The following is a 24,261-nucleotide window of genomic DNA, read 5'->3' as shown; positions in this document are numbered from 1 at the left end:
CACCAATCAAGCCTTTATGGTAGAGTGGCGGAGACTGAAGACACTCCTCAGTAAAAGGCACATGACAGCCCACTTGGAGTTTGCCAAGAGACACCTGAAGACTCTCAGACCATGAGAAAAAAATGTATCTGGTCTGGTGAAGCCAACTCTTTGGCCTTAATGCCAAGTGTCACGTCTGGAGGGAACCTGGCATTCATCCCTATGGTGAAGCATGTTGTTCAGCAGCATCATGCTGTGGGGGATGTTGTTCAGCGGTAGGGACTGGGAGACTAGTCAGGATCGAGGAAAAGATGAACGGAGCAAAGTGCATCAAAATCCTTGATGAAAACCTGCTCAGGACCTCCGACTGGGGCGAAGGTTCACCTTCCAACAGGACAACGACCCTAAGCACACAGCCAAGACAACGCAGGAGTGGCTTCGGGAAAAGTCTCTGAATGTCTTCGAGTGGCCAAGGTATAGCCTGGACTTGAACCCGATCTAACATTTCTGGAGAGACCTGAAAATAGCTGTGCAACACCACTCCCCATCCAACCTGACAGAGCTTCAGAGGATCTGCAGAGACGAATGGTAGATTCTCCCCAAGTACAGGTGTCCCAAGCTTGTAGCGTCATACCCAAGAAGACTCAATGCTGTAATCGCTGCCAAAGGTGCTTCAACAAAAAGTACAAAGTATAGGGTCGGAATACTTATGTAAATGTAAATCAAATCAAATCAAATCAAATTTTATTTGTCACATACACATGGTTAGCAGATGTTAATGCGAGTGTAGCGAAATGCTTGTGCTTCTAGTTCCGACAATGCAGTGATAACCAACAAGTAATCTAACTAACAATTCCAAAACTACTGTCTTATACACAGTGTAAGGGGATAAGGAACATGTACATGAGGATATATGAATGAGTGATGGTACAGAGCAGCATACAGTAGATGGTATCGAGTACAGTATATACATATGAGATGAGTGTGTAGACAAAGTAAACAAAGTGGCATAGTTAAAGTGGCTAGTGATACATGTGTTACATAAGGATGCAGTCGATGATGTAGAGTACAGTATATACATATGCATATGAGATGAATAATGTAGGGTAAGAAACATTATATAAGGTAGCATTGTTTAAAGTGGCTAGTGATATATTTACATCATTTCCCATCAATTCCCATTATTAAAATGGCTGGAGTTGGGTCAGTGTCAATGACAGTGTGTTGGCAGCAGCCACTCAATGTTAGTGGTGGCTGTTTAACAGTCTGATGGCCTTGAGATAGAAGCTGGTTTTCAGTCTCTCGGTCCCAGCTTTGATGCACCTGTACTGACCTCGCCTTCTGGATGATAGCGGGGTGAACAGGCAGTGGTTCGGGTGGTTGATGTCCTTGATGATCTTTATGGCCTTCCTGTAACAACGGGTGGTGTAGGTGTCCTGGAGGGCAGGTAGTTTGCCCCCGGTGATGCGTTGTGCAGTCCTCACTACCCTCTGGAGAGCCTTACGGTTGAGGGCGGAGCAGTTGCCGTACCAGGCGGTGATACAGCCCGCCAGGATGCTCTCGATTGTGCATCTGTAGAAGTTTGTGAGTGCTTTTGGTGACAAGCCGAATTTCTTCAGCCTCCTGAGGTTGAATAGGCGCTGCTGCGCCTTCTTCACGACGCACGCTGTCAGTGTGAGTGGACCAATTCAGTTTGTCTGTGATGTGTATGCCGAGGAACTTAAAACTAGCTACCCTCTCCACTACTGTTCCATCGATGTGGATAGGGGGGTGTTCCCTCTGCTGTTTCCTGAAGTCCACAATCATCTCCTTAGTTTTGTTGACGTTGAGTGTGAGGTTATTTTCCTGACACCACACTCCGAGGGCCCTCAACTCCTCCCTGTAGGCCGTCTCGTCGTTGTTGGTAATCAAGCCTACCACTGTTGTGTCGTCCGCAAACTTGATGATTGAGTTGGAGGCGTGCGTGGCCACGCAGTCGTGGGTGAACAGGGAGTACAGGAGAGGGCTCAGAACGCACCCTTGTGGGGCCCCGTGTTGAGGATCAGCGGGGAGGAGATGTTGTTGCCTACCCTCACCACCTGGGGGCGGCCCGTCAGGAAGTCCAGTACCCAGTTGCACAGGGCGGGGTCGAGACCCAGGGTCTCGAGCTTGATGACGAGCTTGGAGGGTACTATGGTGTTGAATGCCGAGCTGTAGTCGATGAACAGCATTCTCACATAGGTATTCCTCTTGTCCAGGTGGGTTAGGGCAGTGTGCAGTGTGGTTGAGATTGCATCGTCTGTGGACCTATTTGGGCGGTAAGCAAATTGGAGTGGGTCTAGGGTGTCAGGTAGGGTGGAGGTGATATGGTCCTTGACTAGTCTCTCAAAGCACTTCATGATGACGGAAGTGAGTGCTACGGGGCGGTAGTCGTTTAGCTCAGTTACCTTAGCTTTCTTGGGAACAGGAACAATGGTGGCCCTCTTGAAGCACGTGGGAACAGCAGACTGGTATAGGGATTGATTGAATATGTCCGTAAACACACCGGCCAGCTGGTCTGCGCATGCTCTGAGGGCGCGGCTGGGGATGCCGTCTGGGCCTGTAGCCTTGCGAGGGTTAACACGTTTAAATGTCTTACTCACCTCGGCTGCAGTGAAGGAGAGACCGCATGTTTCCGTTGCAGGCCGTGTCAGTGGCACTGTATTGTCCTCAAAGCGGGCAAAAAAGTTATTTAGTCTGCCTGGGAGCAAGACATCCTGGTCCGTGACTGGGCTGGATTTCATCTTGTAGTCCGTGATTGACTGTAGACCCTGCCACATGCCTCTTGTGTCTGAGCCATTGAATTGAGATTCCACTTTGTCTCTGTACTGACGCTTAGCTTGTTTAATAGCCTTGCGGAGGGAATAGCTGCACTGTTTGTATTCAGTCATGTTGCCAGACACCTTGCCCTGATTAAAAGCAGTGGTTCGCGCTTTCAGTTTCACGCGAATGCTGCCATCAATCCATGGTTTCTGGTTAGGGAATGTTTTTATCGTTGCTATGGGAACGACATCTTCAACGCACGTTCTAATGAACTCGCACACTGAATCAGCGTATTCGTCAATATTCCCATCTGACGCAATACGAAACATGTCCCAGTCCACGTGATGGAAGCAGTCTTGGAATGTAGAGTCAGCTTGGTCTGACCAGCGTTGGACAGACCTCAGCGTGGGAGCCTCTTGTTTTAATTTCTGCCTGTAGGCAGGGATCAGCAAAATGGAGTCGTGTAATATTTCATTTTTTAGCAAAAATGTCTAAACTGTTTTTTTTCTTTTGTCGTTATGGGGTATGGTGTGTAGATCGATGCGAGGGCAAATCATTGAATCACTTTTCCACAAAATGTGGAAAAAGTCGAGGGGTCTGAATACTTTCCGAATGCACTGTAGGTGTCCACTTTTCTCTCTTTGCTGTTCCATTTTCTCTCGCTCTGACTCAGTTTTCCGTCATGTTTCACCAACACCCCACTTTTTTAAATTTTATGTTCCCTGATTCTCTCTCTGTTCACATTTTCAGTTTCCTTCCTCTGACATTTTCGTTGTAATACAGCATTGTGCAAAGTTATTGCCATGGAGACAGCACAACCCAAGACACATACTGAGTGTGACATATTTCGAGTTACATGAGGGGAAGAAGGCACATTATCCACTCTGCAAGAAAAAAAAAAGCTTCCGTTAGAAATGTATATTCTTATAAATTATACTTACTTAAATGAGATTAAAGTATTGACCTTTCATCAAAATGGTGAAAACCAATGGACAAGCACCTAGGAAAACATATTTCAAGTAATGTAAAGAAACAATATCAATATCTTACCGATTTTTGCCCATTTCATGTGCTCAAGTAAACTGAAAAGGTGGAAATGGGATAATTCCCCCCTTTTAGTTAACCATTGGAGGAAGATTATGGACCTATGCTCCCCCAAGGCTAGTCAGTTTACCGTTGGTGTGATGTGACCTGTCAAAGAGTGATTGGTTAGAATGGATCATTGGTATAAGAACTTGGCTGGCATAGAGGATTTACTGCAGTCTGGTGCATGTCACATTGCACTGCAGTGATTTAAAAACCCTGTTGCCTTTTAAATCCAGTCAGAAGAATCTCATAGAAAATGAATATAGAATGTCTTTACAAATCGTAAATGTTGCTCATGAGAAACCGAATATAGAAGCTCTATGATTTGATCTGCTCTAGCTGCCCCAACAGTCTTTTTCTCACACAGATCTGTGTTCAGATAGTATCTGTATACTTTCCCATCCTTTTCATTTTTGGTTGAGCCTGCCTGAAGTGCCAAATCTGTAGTTTTTGCAACTTCCATTGGTTCCTTCACGCCAGGCAAGCTCAAATAAGCGCAGCTAAAGCCCCTGAAAGGAAACAAATATGGGTTGTTCCACCAAATGAGTACCGTTTCATACCAATACAGAATTGTAAATGTCAGTTTCTTTTTAAATGAAGTGCCCTTTTAATATAGACCACATGGAAAATTCAATAAATATAGATTTTTTTTATATGAAAAAATTATTCCTAAAGTGAAAAATGTGGCATTTTGACATGTCCCTCTGTGCACCTTCTGTGACTTCTAGGAAGATATCAACCCACTTAACCCCAACATTTTGGCAAGTTTTCACCAACATTGTAAGCCCCTCGTTATTGTTTTTGCTTTGACAGTCATTTCTGAAGATGATCATTTATTTAATGTGATTATAATCACATGGAATGCCTGTCCATAATTTCAAGGTCAACCCTGTTACGTGAATTAAACTTTAATTTTCATGTGGGGAAACTATTCCTTTTTAAATATATTATTCAAATGAAACATTTAACTTCTAATAGTCAAATCAAGTATTAAAGCACGTGAACTCTTTTTGGTCATTTTTTGTGTGTTTTGTGGCGGAAAACTGAGCGGGTTGAGTATAACACGTCAACCCTGTTACCCATAGATAGGTATGTGCATTGTTGTGGAAATTCTTACACAGGGACACTCAGTCTATCTTAAATCAATCATTCTGTTTATTGTCAGCGTGCTAGAGAGGTTCCGACCAACTCAATGCACAATTGTACACGTGTCAATCAGGAGCTCTGCCTGGGCAATCCCAGCGGTTGCCTTATATATGGTTATACACAGACAAGTTATATTTGCATGATTTAGCATAATTCATGAATCATTAGCATTTTGTTTCATTCATGTGACCGACCAATACTGGTTCATAACATGTGACAAACCAATGCCTCACGAGGCTTCTTCTCTCTAAGCTGAGACCTTCAAACTGAGATATATTTCGTTATCAAAACAACGTCTGGGCGTACTTCCAAATTGCAGGTACTTGTAGTGAGGATTCAGCCACATGCATGAACACAGAAATTGGTTTATTGAACAGCACGTGAATAGAACATAAAAATGAGTTCTAAGAAAAGCACCAACATTAAAATTCCCATTACGTTCCATCCTCTTATCACTTGTGTGATAATAAGCATTTTATTTTCATGTAAGAGTTTAGATTTTAGCTTCTATATCAAAATATTCTATACTCCTAAGGGGGGGGAACTCAACACAGAAAAACCCCAGACAATTCATAATTTCAAACCCTTCATTCTGGGTTGTACAATCAAATTAGTATGGTAATAATCTAATCATAATAAAGGTTATATTTCTATTAATGGGAGTGAGTATCAAAAATACACACACATGCTCAATGGATCTCTAGATTCAGAGGTGAATAAATAATTGTTTCCACATCTCTTACCAGAATCGGGTTGGATTGACATATGTTTTGAACACGAACTGTCCCTGGGACATCCACTTAGTCAAAATATATAAAACCCAGTTGTTTAACAATTCTCCAAAGACCTTCAAAAGGTTGGTGCTTGCTTGTTCCACATAATGTAAACAGGTTAAGGGTTTAGATGACCTTACTCTCAACTTGTTAAAAGACAAAAAACCTTCAATCATTACCGTCTGTATCTGCAGGGGAAATAGGAGCTCATCCAGAGTAGGCAGCTCATTAGTTTCATCATCCTCTGGAGGAGCAGAAAACATGTTGGCTGCTGAAATCTTATCAGCCAGAGAGGCACAGATCGCCTTACAGCACGTTAATAACATTTCACCGAGAAGAGAGAAAACACGTTATAAGTTTCACACCAACCTTGATAAGAATGAGGTTGGGGCATGGTTAGTCCAAGCCTCATCTTTCCTAATTATAACTAGTAATAAATTATCAAACCCAAATTAAGAATGACAGTCCTTAGTGCTTCACGTTGGTTCTATTACTTTCATTTAAGAACCTCAACTTAGCACACACCAATACTGACAGAATTTACATTTACATTGACATACAGTATATTCATCCTATATTTCTAGCTTCAACTTTTCTCATCACTTGTGGTAATGATAGATTGGTATCTCAATGTGTTCTTAGTCTAAATTACTATACATTTCACAGTGTGCAGACCTCTACAATCAACCTGATACCCCAAATAAACAATTTTGGATAAGCCTAAATCAATTACAGGCACTGTTGACCAAAGGCACTCATCCTTCCTGCCATTTCTTCAAGTTCTTCAGATAGGGTTTCAGTTCGTCCTTTTTAATGGCATATGTTCAAAGTGGATGGCCCTTGATAATGTCTCTCACAGCGTGGTTGGGTTCACAAGAACTTAAACTTTAAACCTATGTAAAATAGTTGTATCTTTTCTGAATTTTTATGGGTATTTCTGTATTTGAATTTGACGCTATGCAATCTCACTGGATGTTGGCCAGATGGGATGCCACATTCCCTAGAGAGGTTAAAATGTGTACAGCATCCTTTCTAACCCCTTTCTAACCCACTAAAACCAAATAAAAAGACCCCACCCCAGAAACCAATATTAACACCACTAACAAATATTAATTAACAGGTGGGTTGTGTGTGGGTTCTGGCGTGTGTGTGTGTGTGTGGCAGAAATGGTAGGGTAAACGCAAACAAAATGTCCAGGCCTTGCTTAATTTGGGAGGTCCCTTAACAGCTGGATCTGGGCACTTTTAGCTGCTCTCCCAAGGCACATGCCTCAGGAAGCATTTCAAAGGGAGAGATACAGAATCATTCATAAACATGAAAAAGGGTAATAGCAGACATTCCATCAGTCCCAAGAAAGAAAAGTCACACGTACCTAGTTTTTACTTTGCATTTTAATCTGTCCTAAAAATTCTTAATCATAAATCGAGTTTACTGCATCTTGGGCAGGAAGTCTTAATTAACCCATGCATATACAGAATTAAACTTCATACACATGAGATGGTACGGTGTCCTGTAAAGCTGAATAAGGCGCATTCCAAAGTAAACCATTCTCTTGTAATCTTAATAATTTCTTAGGGCTGAAATCCCATCAACGGGATTGATATGACAACAGCCAGTGAAAGTGCAGAGCGCCAAATTCAAATAAAAATTCCTCAAACATACATTTTTCCAGCCAAAGAGATGAGTCACAAAAACCACAAATAGAGATAAAATTAATCACTAAACTTTGATGATCTTCATCAGATGACACTTATAGGACTTAATGTTACACAATACATGTATGTTTTGTTCGATAAAGTGCGTATTTATATAAAAAAATCTCAGTATACATTGCCGCGTTATGTTCACTAGTTCAAAAACATCCGGTGATATTGCAGAGAGCCACATCAGTTTACAGAAATAATCATTATAAACGTTGATGAAAATACAAGTGTTAGAAATGGAAATATAGATAAACTTCTCCTTAATGCAACCACTGTGTCAGATAAAAAAAAAAAAGCTTTATGGAAAAAGCAAACCATGCAATAATCTGAGAACGGCGCTCAGAAAACAAATAGATATATTCGCCATGTTGGAGTCAACAGAAATCAGAAGGGTAGCCTAGTGGTTAGAGCGTTGGACTAGTAACCGGAAGGTTGCAAGTTCAAACCCCCGAGCTGACAAGGTACAAATCTGTCGTTCTGCCCCTGAACAGGCAGTTAACCCGCTGTTCTGTTCCTAAGGCCGTCATTGAAAATAAGAATTTGTTCTTAACTGACTTGCCTGGTTAAATAAAGGTAAAATAAAAATCTTCATCAGAATGCACTCCCAGGAATCCCAGTTCCATATGAAATGTTTGATTTGTTCGATAATGTCCATTTATGTCCAAATTGCTACTTTTGTTAGCGCGTTGGTTAAAGTCCCGAAGCGCGTTCACTAGGAGCAGACGAAATGTCAAAAAGTTCCGTTTACAGTCCGTAGAAAAATGTTAAACGATGTATGGAATCAATCTTTAGGATGTTTTTAACATAAAACTTCGATAATATTCCAACCGGAGAATTCCTTTATCTTCAGAAAAGCAAAGGAGTGCGAGCTACCTCTCATGTGAAATGCGCGTGACCAGCGTGTGACTGCCTGCAGACCTCTGACTCATTCCTCTCTCATTCGGTCCAACTTCACAGTAGAATCTTCAAACAAGTTTCTAAAGACGGTTGACATCTAGTGGAGGCCGTAAGAAGTGCAACAACCAATATCCCACTGTGTATTCAATAGGGGCTGAGTTGAAAATCGACCAACCTCAGATTTCCCACTTCATTTTTAGATTTCTTCTCAGGTTTTCGCCTGCCATATGAGTTCTGTTATACTCACAGACATCATTCAAACAGTTTTAGGAACTTCAGAGTGTTTTCTATCCAATACTTCTAATAAATGCATATATTAGCAACTGGGACTGAGGAGCAGGCAGTTTTCTCTGGCCACCTTTTCATCCAAGCTACTCAATACTGCCCCTGCAGCCATAAGAAGTTAATATTTTTTACCTGTTGCATTGACATACAATTATGTACAAACTGTTCCAAATTTCCACACTGTGTCTCTCACAGCTTGTTTGAGTTCAGTGTGTACTGGCGGCTAACTACTGTTCCACAAAAAGCATATCTTAAATCACAAACAACAGATGACTTAAGCAGTGGACCAAGCCAAAAAGAGTGAGTGGCCTCTAATTTAAGTCGCGACGCTCAATCCCTCTGTCTTACTACTTCAAATTACTAAAATATTGTATTATTGGATTGCTATCTGAAAGCCAATTACCATTTAGGCTCCATAATCTGTTTACTTCAACCTTGACTCCCTTCTTCCCAATAGGAAGACCTTCTCAATCTACTACTTATACACGTGGATTACTCTTCTGCCTTCCCCACTATTGCAAGGTTTAAAACAAAACAAAACAAACATGATACTTTTCTCCATATTGGAAGGCATTGTTTCATTTTACTATACCTTCAAAAAGTGAGTCTATTTTATTACCAATATCTGTTGGATATTTCTGCTTCAATATATATATTACATGTCTATTATTTAAAGATTCATATGTAATGCCTTGGAGGGATCAGTATGTATTAACTGGGTTGGCACTGTCTCAGTCCCCAGTAGATGGCATGCTGCCCATACTAAGTCTCTACCTAGCACCTTAAACAGTTGAGTAGGTGAATACAGAAAATCATTGGTTCTATTTAACAGGATATGGGCTTATTTCAAAATGCATTACCGGGGTGGAGGAAATCTTCTAAGCGTTTATAGTTGATCGGGGGTAAATCAAGTCCCGTACAATGCTTTAATCTTATCATACCTCAAATGATCCATAAAGGAACCACTCTGAACATTTCTCAGAATACTTTTTTACACCACTTTACGTATGTCTACGTGTGGATGTGCCAAGTTGTAAAATATTATTTTTCTATTCTTACTTTTTCAGTTCATCATAAGAACCTATTATACTCAATATTATGTTACTTTAACCTTTTGTTACATCACAAATTCCTCCTTTAGACTAGTGTTCTATTCATACAGGGGTTTAGATATTTGCACTAGTTCTATTTAACAGCATATTTTGAAATAGTTCTCTTCTTTCATATCTCCATACATGACTCCACTGATGAGTAATGTTATCCTCATGTAATCTAAAGTCATGTTATCCTCGTTTACGAACAAGACCCGTTATCTTCTGAGACATGTTATCTCTACCTTTAGGTCCTACAGCTGTGTTGGACAGACCCCTAGATAACGTTATGATCAACTGGAAAACACAGCTCACATTCACTCCATATTCACACTGGAGCTAGTCCCCTGACAGCTCTCAATCACTCAATTCTTAATAGCTAAATTTCAATCAGCTCTTGTTATCCAAATATCAATATTTCAGCTTATTCCATATCTCACAATCACGCAACTTTCACTTAGCACTATTCCCAAACACACTCGGTAATCGCCTCATTACCCCATGTGCATCGTCAATGATTCTCTCTTGTCGTTACTTGCTATGAACCATATGGATCATTATCAACGGTTCTCTTGCCGCTACCTGCTATACATATAAATAACACCCCTAATTCAAAAATACCTTGTTATTTTGTAGTGGCTGCAGACAACAAAGACATGTCTTCAAAATGCCTACAGATGGCTGTCAGCGGAGCTTTCCATGGTACTGTTACGCCCTCGCTCTAGTCTTTTCATAGAACTAGTGAATAGTCTTCTCTCTATAAGACTATGGGTACCTTTTAATGCGTTACAGGCCTTGATTAAAAAAAATATATCTATATTATACAGATTCATATATATTGACTGACTGAAATCAATTGCCGTCCCTCAATTGTTCGTGGATGATGTGTCTCCTCCTGGGCAGCTCACAGTAAGGGTCTGTTCTGGGCGGGTCTCGTCGTATTTTGGTCAGGTGGGAATTTCCCTCACACTTCATAAAATGTGCCACCGGTTTTCCTCGTATAGACCCCCACTGGAAAGCAGAATCAATCATCCTGTTTGTTGACGCCATATTGTTGTGGAAATTCTGACACAGGGACACTCAGTCAATCATCCTGTTTATTGTCAGCTCGCTGGAGAGGTTCCAATCAACTCAATGTACACGTCTATCAGGAGCTCTGCCTAGGCAGTCCCCAGCAGTTGTCTTATATTCAGCTATACACAGACAAGTTATATTTGCATGATTTAGCATAATTCATTCATCATTACCGTTTTTTTTCATTCATGTGACTGACCAATACTGGTTCATAACATGTGACAGACCAATACGTCACGAGTCTTCTCTCTAAGCTGAGACCTTGAAACAGATCTTTCGCTCTCAAAACAAGGTTCTGGGCGTACTGCCAAATTGCAGCTACTGATAGTGAGGATTCGTTCAGTCAGCCACTTGCACGAACACAAAAATGTGTTCTAAAATTCCCAATATAGCATCTCTCCCTTTTTAAGACGATATGATACAGGAACGATCCGTTTTAGAGTTAAACAATTTGGTGCGATTCGGTTTGATTAGAGGAACGAATTGATGCAATTCGATGTGATATGATTCGATGCACTAACATTTGTTGCACAAACACAAACACATCTCAAGAGGGTAAATAAAAGAATCGTATAGTAAGTGCCAAATAAAGTAACAGGGTTGATCGTAACAGGGCAACGCACTCGTATCTTAAACACTACGCAAAAGGTACTACGTTGGTGGAACGACCCAAATAATACCCAGGTCTGTTCAAGTCTCATCTGACCATTACCTCTCCTTTCCTTCATTTTCAGTAAACAAGAGCTGGGCCATGTTCATTAGGCACTAAACACATGAAAACATACTGAAAGAGGGAATGACTACCTGAACATGTCCAATAAGAAAAGCTTGTCTTCGTTTCTAATGCAAAACGTTTTGCTACATTGTACGCACTACTGAATACAACCCTGGAGTCTGAGGGACGTGGCGATGGCCTTTCAGATCTATTTTCTAATCTGCTCCAGTCAATAAGTCATTATTAGAGGCATGTCTACAAGCCCCAGGAATCATGCGATGTGTATTGATCGTGGCTGGGCCGTGCATGATCATGATCCCCACGGCTCCCCTTTAGCGTACCTGCGCAAATATCAAACAGGACCCCAAGGGAGAAATGACATGACATACAGGCAGATCACTATGAATCAGTATGCACCTGTACATACATTAGAGCTAGAGTAGAATGACATAGGAGAGAAGGATTGGAGGTTTGATTGCTGTGTGGGACGTTGAATGACGTCAGCACTGCAGGACTAGAAGGTATTGTGTTGTTGTGGCAGGTTGATGGATGATGGGCGATTTATAACTGTAGTACTGACATCAGATTAGCTGGGCACAGAACGCAGGGATTTTCTCCTTATCTAGCGATCTTGGTTTTTTTTTGTTCTTTCTTTTTTTTCATTCTGTCTGTCTTTGAATGTATTTTACATTACCGTGTTGTCTCCCTTCCAGGGCATTGAGATCACGTCCACTGGCTCCAGTAATCACTACATCACAGGCACCACCGCAGAGGTCAGACTCTTTATTCTCCTCTTCCCCCTCTTCGAGCCTGTCCTTCAGAGCCCAATGCCATGGGCTCTTACCGAACATGATCATATAAATGCACTTTTACTTTAAGCAAACCCCCTAGGACTAATGGTTTGCATTACCTTGACATTTAGAAGGTCTGCTGTACTGTGTGGGTGGGCGGGTGTACAATCGGGTCTGAAATGACTGATACCCCTGAAAAAGATGAGCGATAATGACTGTGTTAAAATAAATGATTCAAATACTGAGCTATATTGTATGCTAAACAAAATTGGGAAATTATATACTTTTATGCTCATACAATTGCTAAGAGAAAGAGATTTTGTTAAGCAAAATTGTTGACCACCCAAAGATTCCTACAAATCAATTAGTCATAAGTTTAGTATTTGGTTCCACATCCTGAGCACAAAATGACTACATCAAGCTTGTGACTACAAACTTGTTGCATGCATTTGCAGTTAATTTTGATTGTGTTTCAGAATATTTCAGCCCAATATTAATGCATGGCAATGTATTGTCATTCTGGAGTCTATTTAATTTGAAATAAGAATATGTTTCTAAACACTTCTACATTTAATGTGGATGCCACCATGATTACAGATACCCCCAAGACATGCTAACCTCATACTATTACCAATAATAGGAGAGGTTAGAATGTCTGCTATTATCTTGGGGTTATCTGTAATCATGGTAGCATCCACATTAATGTAACATTTTATTTACAATAAATTGTACTCTACATGACACACTACATGACCATTATTTGTATTGGGGACAAAATAATCTGAAACATAACCAAAACAAACTTCAAATGCATCCAACAAGCTTGATTTAGTCATTGTGTGCTCGGAATATGGGGCCAAATGCTGAACTTCTGACAACATTATTTATGAGAATCTTTAGGGGTGTTTAATTTTAGTTTAGTTTTGACCCCTACCTTTTTGAGAAAAAAGTATTAATTGTTAAACAAAATCACTTTCTCTGAGCAATTGTATTATTATAATATCTTTTCCCCCATTTTCTTGGTGCATACGATATAGCTCAGTATTTGAATTATTTATTTTTTCCTCATCTTTATCAAGGGTGTCAGTAATTTAGTACCCACTGTACACACTGTGTGTGTGTGTTGCTTTGTGTGCACTGTAGATTTCTAAATAACCATTAGTTAATCGAGCTAACATTAGTCTGCCATTCTGTAGAGGGACAGTTGCCAAGTGCAAGTACTCTGTTAAAGCCACAAATATCAGGGGATTTACCATGGTAGATAGAATCATCAGAAAACACGGACCTCATGGCATCGGCTGTAAGCCAGTATAATGATACCACTATTTACTATAGAGGCATAATGTTTATAACAAGCTGCTACAGTGGGAGGATTGTTCACACCACTCTCGTCAAAAAGTAGTCCACTATAGGCAATCTGGTGCCATTTGGGATGTAACCACTGACCTACAGTATCTAAGACTGGTAATCCAATGTGGTTGTAACTAATCCTACTGCGTTCGATACGTTATCTTAGGGTGATTATTGAGGTTTTAGTGTTGTGAAAGAGTGCCACTTTAATGGTCATTAGTGGTACGGCTATTTCACCGTACTTGCGCATGACAAAACTTGAATGGTCGTTCGTGAAATATCTATTATTATTATTATTATTATTATGATATTGACTGGCTGAAGCAGGTCACTTTTTATGGCCAGGAGTTTTTCCCTGTCAGTTTAGGTGGTTCACATATGTACTCCGCCCTGACTTGGCTGTGTCTGTCTGTTATTACAGTACATGAACAGCGACCTGAATGGAATGACTGCAACGATTGTGATAGGCGGTTGTTTTTCCCGAACTTACTTGAATGCGCTAATTGTACGTTTGTCTGGATAAGAGCATCTGCTGAATGATATACAAATGCACATATAAAATAGAATTCTGATCATTCCTAGGTGATAGGTGAAGCGGCAGGTAGCCTAGTTGGACTAGTAACGGAAAGGTTGCAAGATCAAATCCCCGAGCTGACAATTAAAATAAAAAATAATAATCTGTCTTTCTGCCCCTGAACAAGGCAGTTAACCCACTGTTCCTAGGCTGTCATTGAAAATACGATTTTTTTTCTTAACTGACCAGCCAAGTTAAATCTAATCAAAAAATCGGTTGGGGGCTTGGCTATTTTATTACTCTCCCAGTTAGATGAAGGCTTGCCAGGGAAAGGATCGAGGGAACCAAGCTTTAGTACAGGATGGTCTCTTCTCTGGGACAGCCTGGGATAGACATGTGTTTTTTCCATGATGTCATGATCAGAATATAGACAGACTCCCCTGGCTACTGCTACTGGAGACGATCTGAAGCACTCTGTGTATGCATTCTAGAGAGAACAGCACATGCACACTCAGTGCATGCACATGTGCACGTACAGTATGCATGATTTAGTACACAAGCCCACTCAGACTTTTAACCTCTGACCCTAAGTAAGCATTTCGCTGCTGTTTACGAAGTATGTGACAAATAAGATTGGATTTGATTCCTCTTTTTAAACCAATTAAGGTCAGACGTCAAGTCCCCACCACAATGTTACATCTGTCATACATAGTCTATAGTGGTGTGCGTTTGTGTGTTTTAATTATTGGCTTGTGCATTGCAGTCACCCGCTGAGTTCTGTGAGAAGATACTGGCTGGAGACGAAGTGATCCAAGTCAATGACCAGATTGTGGTGAGTATTTTGTGTGCTTGTGTGTTACTTAGCGCCAAGTCTGGCCTAGCCAAACATAACTTTATATGAACTCCAACTCCCATAGTGCTCTGCATTGTCAGGTTGGCTGGAGCAGGAAGAACCTCGTGAAGAAACTGAAGGAGAACCCCAGTGGGGTGACGCTGGTCCTCAAGAAGGTCCCTGTGTCACTGAGAAGCAAAGAGACAGCCCAACAGCCCCCCTCGCCACAGGTAGGCTGCTGGAGTACAGTGAGAAGCATACATTGCATGTGTACATACATACACGCATTCAGGAGGATGCATGTACACACACACGTTTACACTCAGGCATGTACACACTCCCACCAGCACCAGCACATACTGAACCAAGGAACACACATCCATTTAGACCTGTAGGCTTTCATAGAGCAGATTCTCTCTGGATAACCTCTGGTCACTTGGGTTTAACTGTTTGTTATCCCCACCTTCAAGCCTTCATGCTCTCACCCTGCCCAAGGTCTTGTCTCTGTCTATATAGAAAAACAAATCACGGACGTGCACACACACATTTTTTCCCTCTCATACACACACTCTTCTGTCATGCACACACAGCTAACTACTCCGCCACCCCTCGTTACATGACTCACCGTGTTAAAGCCAGCCTGTGCTGTAGTCTGAACACTGAGACAGCGAGCCATGTCAGTCAGTCGTGTGTATTGACGCTTGCTCAGGACCTGTGTGCGTGTGTATGTGTGTGCGTGCAGTACTCCAAACGTGGAATTTTTTATAATCAAATTATTATTATAAGCACATAACATTTTACTGGCATGGACAAATAATGTAATTCAGGTATTCAATTTGTCAAATGTAAAAAAAATAAGATATATAAAAATCTTAGAATGCACTCCTATATAGATTTTCTTACTATATCGGGTATTTTAAAATATATATATTGTGTTAAAATAAAGGTATATGTACCCAATTTGCATAAACACACCTGGTGTATTTGCATATATGAATATTAACATAAAGGGGTGGAACAGGGCTGTAACCACCAACAACTTGTTCAGTCTACCCTACCTGCACTCAGCTGTGCTGTCTCGACTGCCTCATTAATTGGTGTTGTCACATTCTCTTGCATATTTTAACAAATGTGTCAATAGCAGAATACCATTGGATTAAAAATCAACACACTTGGCTCTAGATTATACCTATTGGAACATACTTCACATTGTTTGCGACATCAGACATAATATCACTATAATCCAAGTGTTCATTTTCAGATGTTGCTTTCATTTCAGTGCATCTAATTTATGAACGTTTCAACTAATATTAAATTATTTAAAAAACATTCTCATCCACAAAAACTGTAGACCCTTCAAAATAGTTATCTTTCTAGTCTTTCTTGTGATGCCTGGAGACAGTGCATGAAGTCCCCGATGAAGCTTTACCATTCTTATAGATGCAACGGAAAGACGGTGTATTCCATTGAGCCCATTTCAGCCATTACCGGGGTGTGTTTGACAGGTCATTACAAACATTTCCATGGTCGTAAAGTGTGGAAAAAGTCGCAGGAGTAAAATAAAAGCAATTAATCCAGCGAGGTGTAAATGAGAAGTGGATTTTGCACCCCTCAAACACAGGAAATATACGGCTGAAAAAGAGGGGCAGGCGCGTTGCTAGTGTGTGTGCGCCACAGGTGAGTGGAGGCTGAAGACTAGGATTTTATGTGGATGATAAAAGCTGCCATTTGTCCTGAGGGCTCGGCCCACATGGCGCGCTGTGGCTCAGCTCACACACACACACACACACACACACACACACACACACACACACACACACACACACACACACACACACACACACACACACACACACACACACACACACACACACACACACACACACACACACACTCTCTCTATTAAAAGGAACTGAGAAGAGTTCACAACTTCACACCCTATCTCTTAATCTGAAGTGGGTGGGGAGGGTTCACATTTTCTGCTGGCTGGTTTTCAGAAAGAGGAAGAGGAGGAGGAGGAGGAAGACGAAGAGGGAAACCAGAAACACTCCATATTTGAGAGAGTAGCAGCCTCAGTCAGGTCTCTGTCATTCAGGTGAGAACACACACACCAGACATGAATTCTACTACTTCAGTACTTTCTCTCTCTCTCTCTGTGTGTGTGTGTACATTTTACACAACCATTTGAACATATTTTTTGTCTTTATCAAATGAAGTCCAGTATTTTTCAATTGAGTTTTTTTTTTTCATCCACCTACTTAGTATATTTTAGGCAGAAACTCTTCAGTTGTTTTGAGCCTAAAACCTATTTTCTGTCTGTACTGGCTGATTTTAAAAAGAGATGTCCGAAGTGTTTCCTCTCGCACAACTTGTCTGACCTGTCTGCAACAGGCAGCATGATTCTGTAATAGACCAATGGATGAGGTCATGTTGCAAATGCAATTAAGGCTGTCATAGATGGTCATTGGCCATTTAATATTTCCCTCCCACAGAATAGTGGAAACCAACAAAGGCCTGCTGCGTTAGATCAATACATTTATATTGTGTACTGTGCTACTGTCTGAAAAACATTTGACTCGGTCTCATACTGATCTCCTATGGGAGTGTAGATTAATTCTGACTTCTGATGAGTTTTTGTTGAAACGATATATCCAAATTGATTTGCACTTTAAAGGGGAAGTTTACCTTAAAATGAAAGTTTGTCAGTTGCTTTCATAATCTCCACAATGGTCTTACATTGATATTAGTTCATATTCACCACCTCAAAAAATACCCTAACTTCATGTGTTGCATTTGTATTTCCTGCTTCAGGGTTCTATATCAATGCTATAGTTTTTGGCCCCTCCCACTCTTTTGCGTGTTGCGTGTGTATGCTTCTAAACCCAGAGGCCCAACATCGCAAGACTTCCGGGAAAGCTGGCGAAGCAGACTCTGCAGACCAGATTGGGGTTTGAGAAGTGAAACATTCTTTCTTAGTTGTTAATTTTCTCAAAAACTAAAGGCACAACCTAGATTCGAGCCAAGTAGCTGAACATCTTATTACTCCAACCTCATGAAAGTGACAAACTGACACGTTTTCTTTTTTCGTCAAGAACAATTTTATATCGAAGGAGTGCCTTTTTTGATTTGATGGCCTGCCCATGCACAGTTCGACCATTACACCCAATGATGTGTTTCTGCGCAAGAGCTTAGTCGCCATGACATCACCTACATGCGCAATGTTGAATTTCTATTAGAAGCAGTTTCTACATATCTTCATTCTAAACCATCTTTGGTGTTAGTGTGACTAAGTGTGCTCCCTCTTCCCATGTGTGGTGTGCAGGGCTGACATATAGTGTTGTGGATGGATAGTGTGAGTGTGGTAAAGTGTGCCCCCTCTACCTGTATGTAGGGCTGCAGTTCAAGGGCCAGTGGATATCCAGCCTATGGGCCAGGAGAAGTCGGATCTGTCCAGCGACAGGGGATTGGACGGCAGCCTGACATACACCTTATGTCCCAGGGGGTCCCAGGGGGACCTCTCATACCTGTCATCAGGTCGGAACCATAGACATGACCATAAATGTTAGAAGGGTTCCCACTCGATGCTGAAAGGTCAAAATTGGCTAAATTGTAAATTGTATTAATGAAAACAAAATGTAGCTTTTTGGTCTATATTTAAAGGTTAGGCATAAGATTAGCAGTGAAGTTAAGTTTAAGGTTAGGTTTAATATCAAATTTAAAGAATAGAAATTGTAGAACAACTAGCCTGGGCTTCCGTTTTGGAACTTGGCCAGATAGTGACCATCTGGTAGAACTAGTGCCGGGGCACATAGGCCAATATGATAAGGTTTAGAAGGAATAGCCGAACTGGCATTACGGTAAATGGTAATAATAGATACCATTTTATTGATTCCTTTTGTCATTTGAATAAGTGTCACTATTTATCGTTCAAGACAGTTTGAAGTGGTTATCAGACGACACCGTTTATCGCCATAACATGTTTCAGTAGGTAGCCTACCAGGGCCCTGTTCAGTTACTCTCGGCATCCAAAACCAGTTGGTAAAATAACGAGAGAAAAACAGGGAAGAACATTGAAGAATTAAGCCAATAAAGGGATGAATTTGTCCTTTTTGAAAACTTTTCAAAATATTTTTGCTACTGAACATGACACTAAATTCCAGCTAAAGTAAGACTGTTGGAGACGGAATGTTAGTTGTTGGCTGTTAGTAGTGATTGTAATTGTGCTGTGTTGTTGTATAAAAAGTGTGCATGTGTGTGTGTCCTAGGAGAAGCCGAGGGTTTGGAGGGGTCCAGGCTCAGCCCCGGGCCGAACGGAAAGGGCTCTGCGCCCTCCAGAAGTCCGTCCCCCCGGGTAATAGAACTAGGCAGAGAGAGTATCAGTTCCATCAGTTCCTGTCCTGAGATGGGCGGACACACGGTGAGAGAGACACACACACTGTTTTGGTGGTTATGATGGCGATGAGGTTAGTTTCTGGAGAGGCTCTCTACATGTGATGTTTTAATGTGTACATTTGAGCTTTTTGGAAAGACAATTACGTGTTTTTTTATTGAATTGAGGACAAATTCTCTGCTGTTTTAATTTTAGGAGGATAAAGAACAAAAAAAGGGGTCTACAAAAGGTAAGTTTGGGTGTTAAAAATCTGTTTTCCTTATTTATTTAGAGTACTTATTTTCGCAGCAGGTATTTCGATGTGCATGGAGATTGTGTCACCATAACTTTGACACCCTCTCCCGTCTAACCCCTCACACACAACACACCACAACCCCCCCAGGCACGCGTAAAGTGATGAGCAGGCGGCGTGTGTCGTGTCGCGAGCTGAGTCGGCCCGAGTGTGACGGCTGGCTGTGGAAGAAGAGGAAGGAGAGCAGTGTGTTCATGACCCAGAAATGGCAGCGCTTCTGGTTCGTCCTCAAGGGCCCCTCTCTCTATTGGTACACCAGTCAGCAGGTGAGGTCCTTTTTGTTTAATTTGTTATAAATATGAACTGTTCTATGAACTGTGTAATTGAATGTATTAACTGTTTCATTAGATAGAACCATGTTACCAGTGCTAACCCTGTTGAGCCCCCACCCCAACTCCCCACTCATCCCCCCTCAAAAAGGGTCGAGGGAAGAAAACTGTTAAACACTTATACACAAACCTACCATAATTGCTGGACTATTAAGCGCACCTGAATATAAACCGCACCCACTGAATTATTTAAAAAATATGTATTTTGTACATAAATACGCCGCACATGTCTATAAGCCGCAGGTGCCTACCGGTACATTGAAACAAATGAACTTGGTCACTATCTTCCTCCTCCTGTGCACTGAAACCACTGAAGTCATCTCCTTCGGTGTCTGAGTTGAATAGCCTCAGAATTGCTTCATCCGATGTTGGATCGTTTTCATTGTCGCTCTCGTCACTTTCATCCGGAGGCAAATACCCCGTTGAGCTCATGCTGCCCCTTAAACACGCAGCACTCCAGCCTTTCGAAACCCGTTGATGATAGTGGATTTTTTGACAATGCTCCACGCTGTCAGGACCCACTGGCAGACTTGACCATAAGATGCTCTTCGCCTGCGGCCCGTTTTAGTGAAGGATTTCTCCCCACTTGTCATCCAAGAATCCCACTGAACAAGGAGCACCACCTTAAATGCACGATTTACACTGATTTCGAGTGGCTGCAAATACTTGGGCCATCTGCTTTTCTTCCCTCTGAAAGCCTTTGTTGTCTTTTTGCACTGAGTCAGTTCCTCACGCTGCTGTTTCCAAGGTCTTATCATCGACTCATTAAGGCCAAGCTCCCATGCAGCAGCTCTATTCCCTTTTCCAACAGCCAGATCGATCTCCTTCAACTTGAAAGCTGCATCATATGCATTTCTCCGTGTCTTTGCCATGATGAGGGTGACAAAATTACTACCGTAATCAGAATGATGGGAAGTTTGAGTGCGCTCGATTTACATCACATTATGTGACGGTGCTCAGTTTTTTGGCGGCATGAATCTTGTGAAAGCGGGAAAAATCCATCAATTAGCCGCGTCATGGTATAAACCGCGAGGTTCAAAGTGTGGGAATAAAGTAGCGGCTTATAGTCCGGAAATTACGTTACACAATCATGTAAGGTGCTTTAATATTCCAGGACTTGATAACTGTTCGGGAGGGTGCATGCAGAATTGTGTAGATTGTATGGTATTGTGTAGAACAGATGGGATTGTCTGTCATGAGGAAAGTGAGTGAGTCGTGGCAGCTTTATTCACGACGTTTCTGTGGAAAGGTTTCACTTCCCTGAATGTACCCCAAGTGAACACAATCGTATAAGTGCATTCATTCATTATTGCGTTGATAGAGACGATGCACATGAATCGGCATTCCACGCCTTACATCAATGTACAGTCGTGCTTGTGTTAGCCATAAAAGTTCATTTTCATCTGAAGTCCTTGGACAGGCTACAGCAGATAATAGACAATATGCTATTATATCATATTATACACTGTGTCTCATTGGCAGGTTTATGCACGTAATGTGATGGAGGCCCAATAATAACATGGTTGAGATTGTTGCATTTATCACCATGACTGCTAGTATTATTGCATTTGGTTGTGAAACAGGCTTCCACTATGCAATGTGATTTGGCATTATCTGTATGTATTTTATGCCTGGTAATTGTGATAAGCATGACCTCTTATGAGGCGGTCCTTATCAAAATGACCATGCGCAAAATATGTTCGATAAATGTGTTTTTTCAACATCTTGTGCTCACTGGAATTGCAGTAGCCTGGTTAAAGTGGACTGAACACTCATAGGGCTCATTGTGGAGTAACCAGGCTATCACGGCTGCAGTAGTTGTGTTTGATTAACCTATTCCTTTCTTTGTCATCGTCAGGAGGAGAAAGCGGAGGGCCTGGTTAAGATCTCCAGCTACAACATCGAGGGTGCAGGAGAACACAAGAGGAAGTAGTGAGTATTCATGTCGGATGGAGTGTCTAGTGTGATAAGACAAGTTGTTTAGGGGCGGCAGGTAGATTAGTGGTTAGAGCTTTGGGACAGTAACCGAAAGGTTGCTAGATCGAATCCCCGAGCTGACAAGGTAAAAATCTATCGTTCTGCCCCTGAACAAGGCAGTTAACCCACTATTCCAAGGCTGTCATTGTAAATAAGAATTTGTTCTTGCCCTAGTTAAATAAATAAAAATAAAATTTAGGATTCACTGTTTGATGGTACCTGACCTACTTGAGTCCCATCTGTGTTTTTTAAATCTGGCGCAATGGAATCATCCTAAATTTGAAAGTCCCATCCATCTGACACGCCAGACAGCCGCAAATGAAGTATTTTGAAAATGATTTTAACCCAGATTTGGACTTAACCTTTATATTATTAGATTGCAATGCAAGCCCAGTGTAATGTACATCAGCAAAAAAGGGAACTGCTATATACGTTTCCAAGAGTGCAGTGTTTCCCCTATATTCATTTAGCTGCCGCTACTCCAAAAATAAAATATATATATATATTATTATTTTGTTGAAAATAATTTTCTGAATGGTCAAACATTTTCATTGTATAAGCAATTAAAACCTGGTATAAAGTATGTATTGACGATAATGGAGCCACATATATATATTTTTAAAGATCATCTTTGAAACTAACAATCACCAAAATAAACTTAGATTTAGAATCTAAAATATCAAAAATGACATGTCATAGGGCCCACATTGATTTTGTTATAATGTTTGAGTCACTCGGATAGCATAAGAACATGGCATAAGCCATGGCAAAATTGGAGAATTGCAGCACATTAGCTTTAAAACAGCTACACTTTGTCTCTGCAGCAAAGAGTAGGGCCTCTAAAAATGTGGGTCAGAGGCAAACACTGAAATGTCATATCTACTAAAGGTAAAGGGAATCAATTGAGCAGACCTTCTTACTAATACCATTCTGTCAAAGTGTGAGTAAGTAGTAACATCCCCCATCTTTTATTGTAGGGGTAGCTAGCTTAAGGGTAGCTAGCGTAGTCTTAACTTTTATTTTATTCATATTTTTCTTTGGGGAGTAGATCAGCTTTAATATTGCATATATATTGTAGCTTCCATCAATGTAATTGTCTGTATAATTTCCAATCAACCATTATATTTTTTGTAAATACATTGTACATGTATTTACATGCATTATACATACAAAATATTTTCCTTTATTATGTTCCCCTAAACCTACCACCCCTCCCCTAATTGGAGTAAACTAATGGGCAACAGCACTTAGGCTTCTACTTCCAGGTTATACATACTATGTATATTTTACGGACACAATATATTTTACAATAGTTATCTTTTTTAAATGTATTTTTATCCCATCCTTCACTTACCCTCAACCCATTCCAACTATCTCTGGAGACAATCCAGTTTCTATTTTCCACATATTTTTCAAAAGTGCTGTGATGTTTCACAAAAGTTCTGAACCTTTTTCTATTCTCGTAGTTTCTACAGATAGTGAATTTTAAAGATAATAACGATTTTAGCAATAATGTTTATTATTGATCGATTGACTAAAATTGTGGTTGTGGTCCTTCTGTAGCTCAGTTGGTAGAGCATGGCGCTTGTAACGCCAGGGTAGTGGGTTCGATCCCCGGGACCACCCATACGTAGAATGTATGCACACATGACTGTAAGTCGCTTTGGATAAAAGCGTCTGCTAAATGGCATATTTATTATTATTTTATTATAAAACTTTTCAAATCACCCAGCAGTAACCCTAACCCTAAACAAATTATCTAATGGTTGTCTCTTCGCAGGAAAATGCAGAGCTGGGATGATTGTATCCCCCATATACCGTGCATATGGAAAGTATTCAGACCCCTTTTTCCACATTTTGTTGCGTTACAGCTTTATTCTATTCCTCATCAATCTACACACAATACCCCATAATGACAAAGTGAAAAATTATTTTTAGAATTTTTTGCAAACGTATTAAAAAACAGAAATATCTTTATTTACATAAGTATTCAGACCATTTGCTATGAGACTTGAAATTTAGCTCAGGTGCGTCCTGTTTCCATTGATCATCCGTGATATGTTTCTACAACTTGATTGTAGTCCACCTATGGTAAATTCAATTGATTGGACATGATTTAAAAAGGTCCCACAGTTGACAGTGCATGTCAGCAATAAAACCAAGCCATGAGGTCGAAGGAATTGTCCGCAGAGCTCAGAGACAGAACCTGATGGTCACTCTGACAGAGTTCCTCTGTGGAGATGGTTGTTCTTCTGG

The 24,261-nt window shown here is 40.9% G+C and overlaps 1 protein-coding gene across 4 annotated transcripts in view; it reads left to right on the top strand.

Annotated features, from left to right (window-relative positions):
• The window catches only part of cnksr1 (connector enhancer of kinase suppressor of Ras 1), an 88,372-nt gene that overhangs the window by 45,004 nt on the left and 19,107 nt on the right, over window positions 1–24,261 (top strand). For 3 of the 4 annotated variants that reach the window (XM_046366421.1, XM_046366422.1, XM_046366425.1), the window contains exons 7-15: window positions 12,244–12,303; window positions 14,949–15,017; window positions 15,119–15,247; window positions 17,015–17,112; window positions 18,409–18,551; window positions 19,283–19,434; window positions 19,603–19,636; window positions 19,790–19,965; window positions 21,887–21,960. In XM_046366421.1, the coding sequence (XP_046222377.1) occupies window positions 12,244–12,303; window positions 14,949–15,017; window positions 15,119–15,247; window positions 17,015–17,112; window positions 18,409–18,551; window positions 19,283–19,434; window positions 19,603–19,636; window positions 19,790–19,965; window positions 21,887–21,960 (935 nt within the window). The remainder of the gene's footprint in view (window positions 1–12,243; window positions 12,304–14,948; window positions 15,018–15,118; window positions 15,248–17,014; window positions 17,113–18,408; window positions 18,552–19,282; window positions 19,435–19,602; window positions 19,637–19,789; window positions 19,966–21,886; window positions 21,961–24,261) is intronic. The other variant, XM_046366424.1, reaches the window with a different exon arrangement.

The sequence above is a fragment of the Oncorhynchus gorbuscha genome, linkage group LG10 (genome assembly GCF_021184085.1).
Source record: "Oncorhynchus gorbuscha isolate QuinsamMale2020 ecotype Even-year linkage group LG10, OgorEven_v1.0, whole genome shotgun sequence".
NCBI classification, from domain to species: domain Eukaryota; kingdom Metazoa; phylum Chordata; class Actinopteri; order Salmoniformes; family Salmonidae; genus Oncorhynchus; species Oncorhynchus gorbuscha.
The sequence above is the reverse complement of the archived record's forward strand: the minus strand, read 5'-3'. Positions and strand labels throughout refer to the sequence as shown.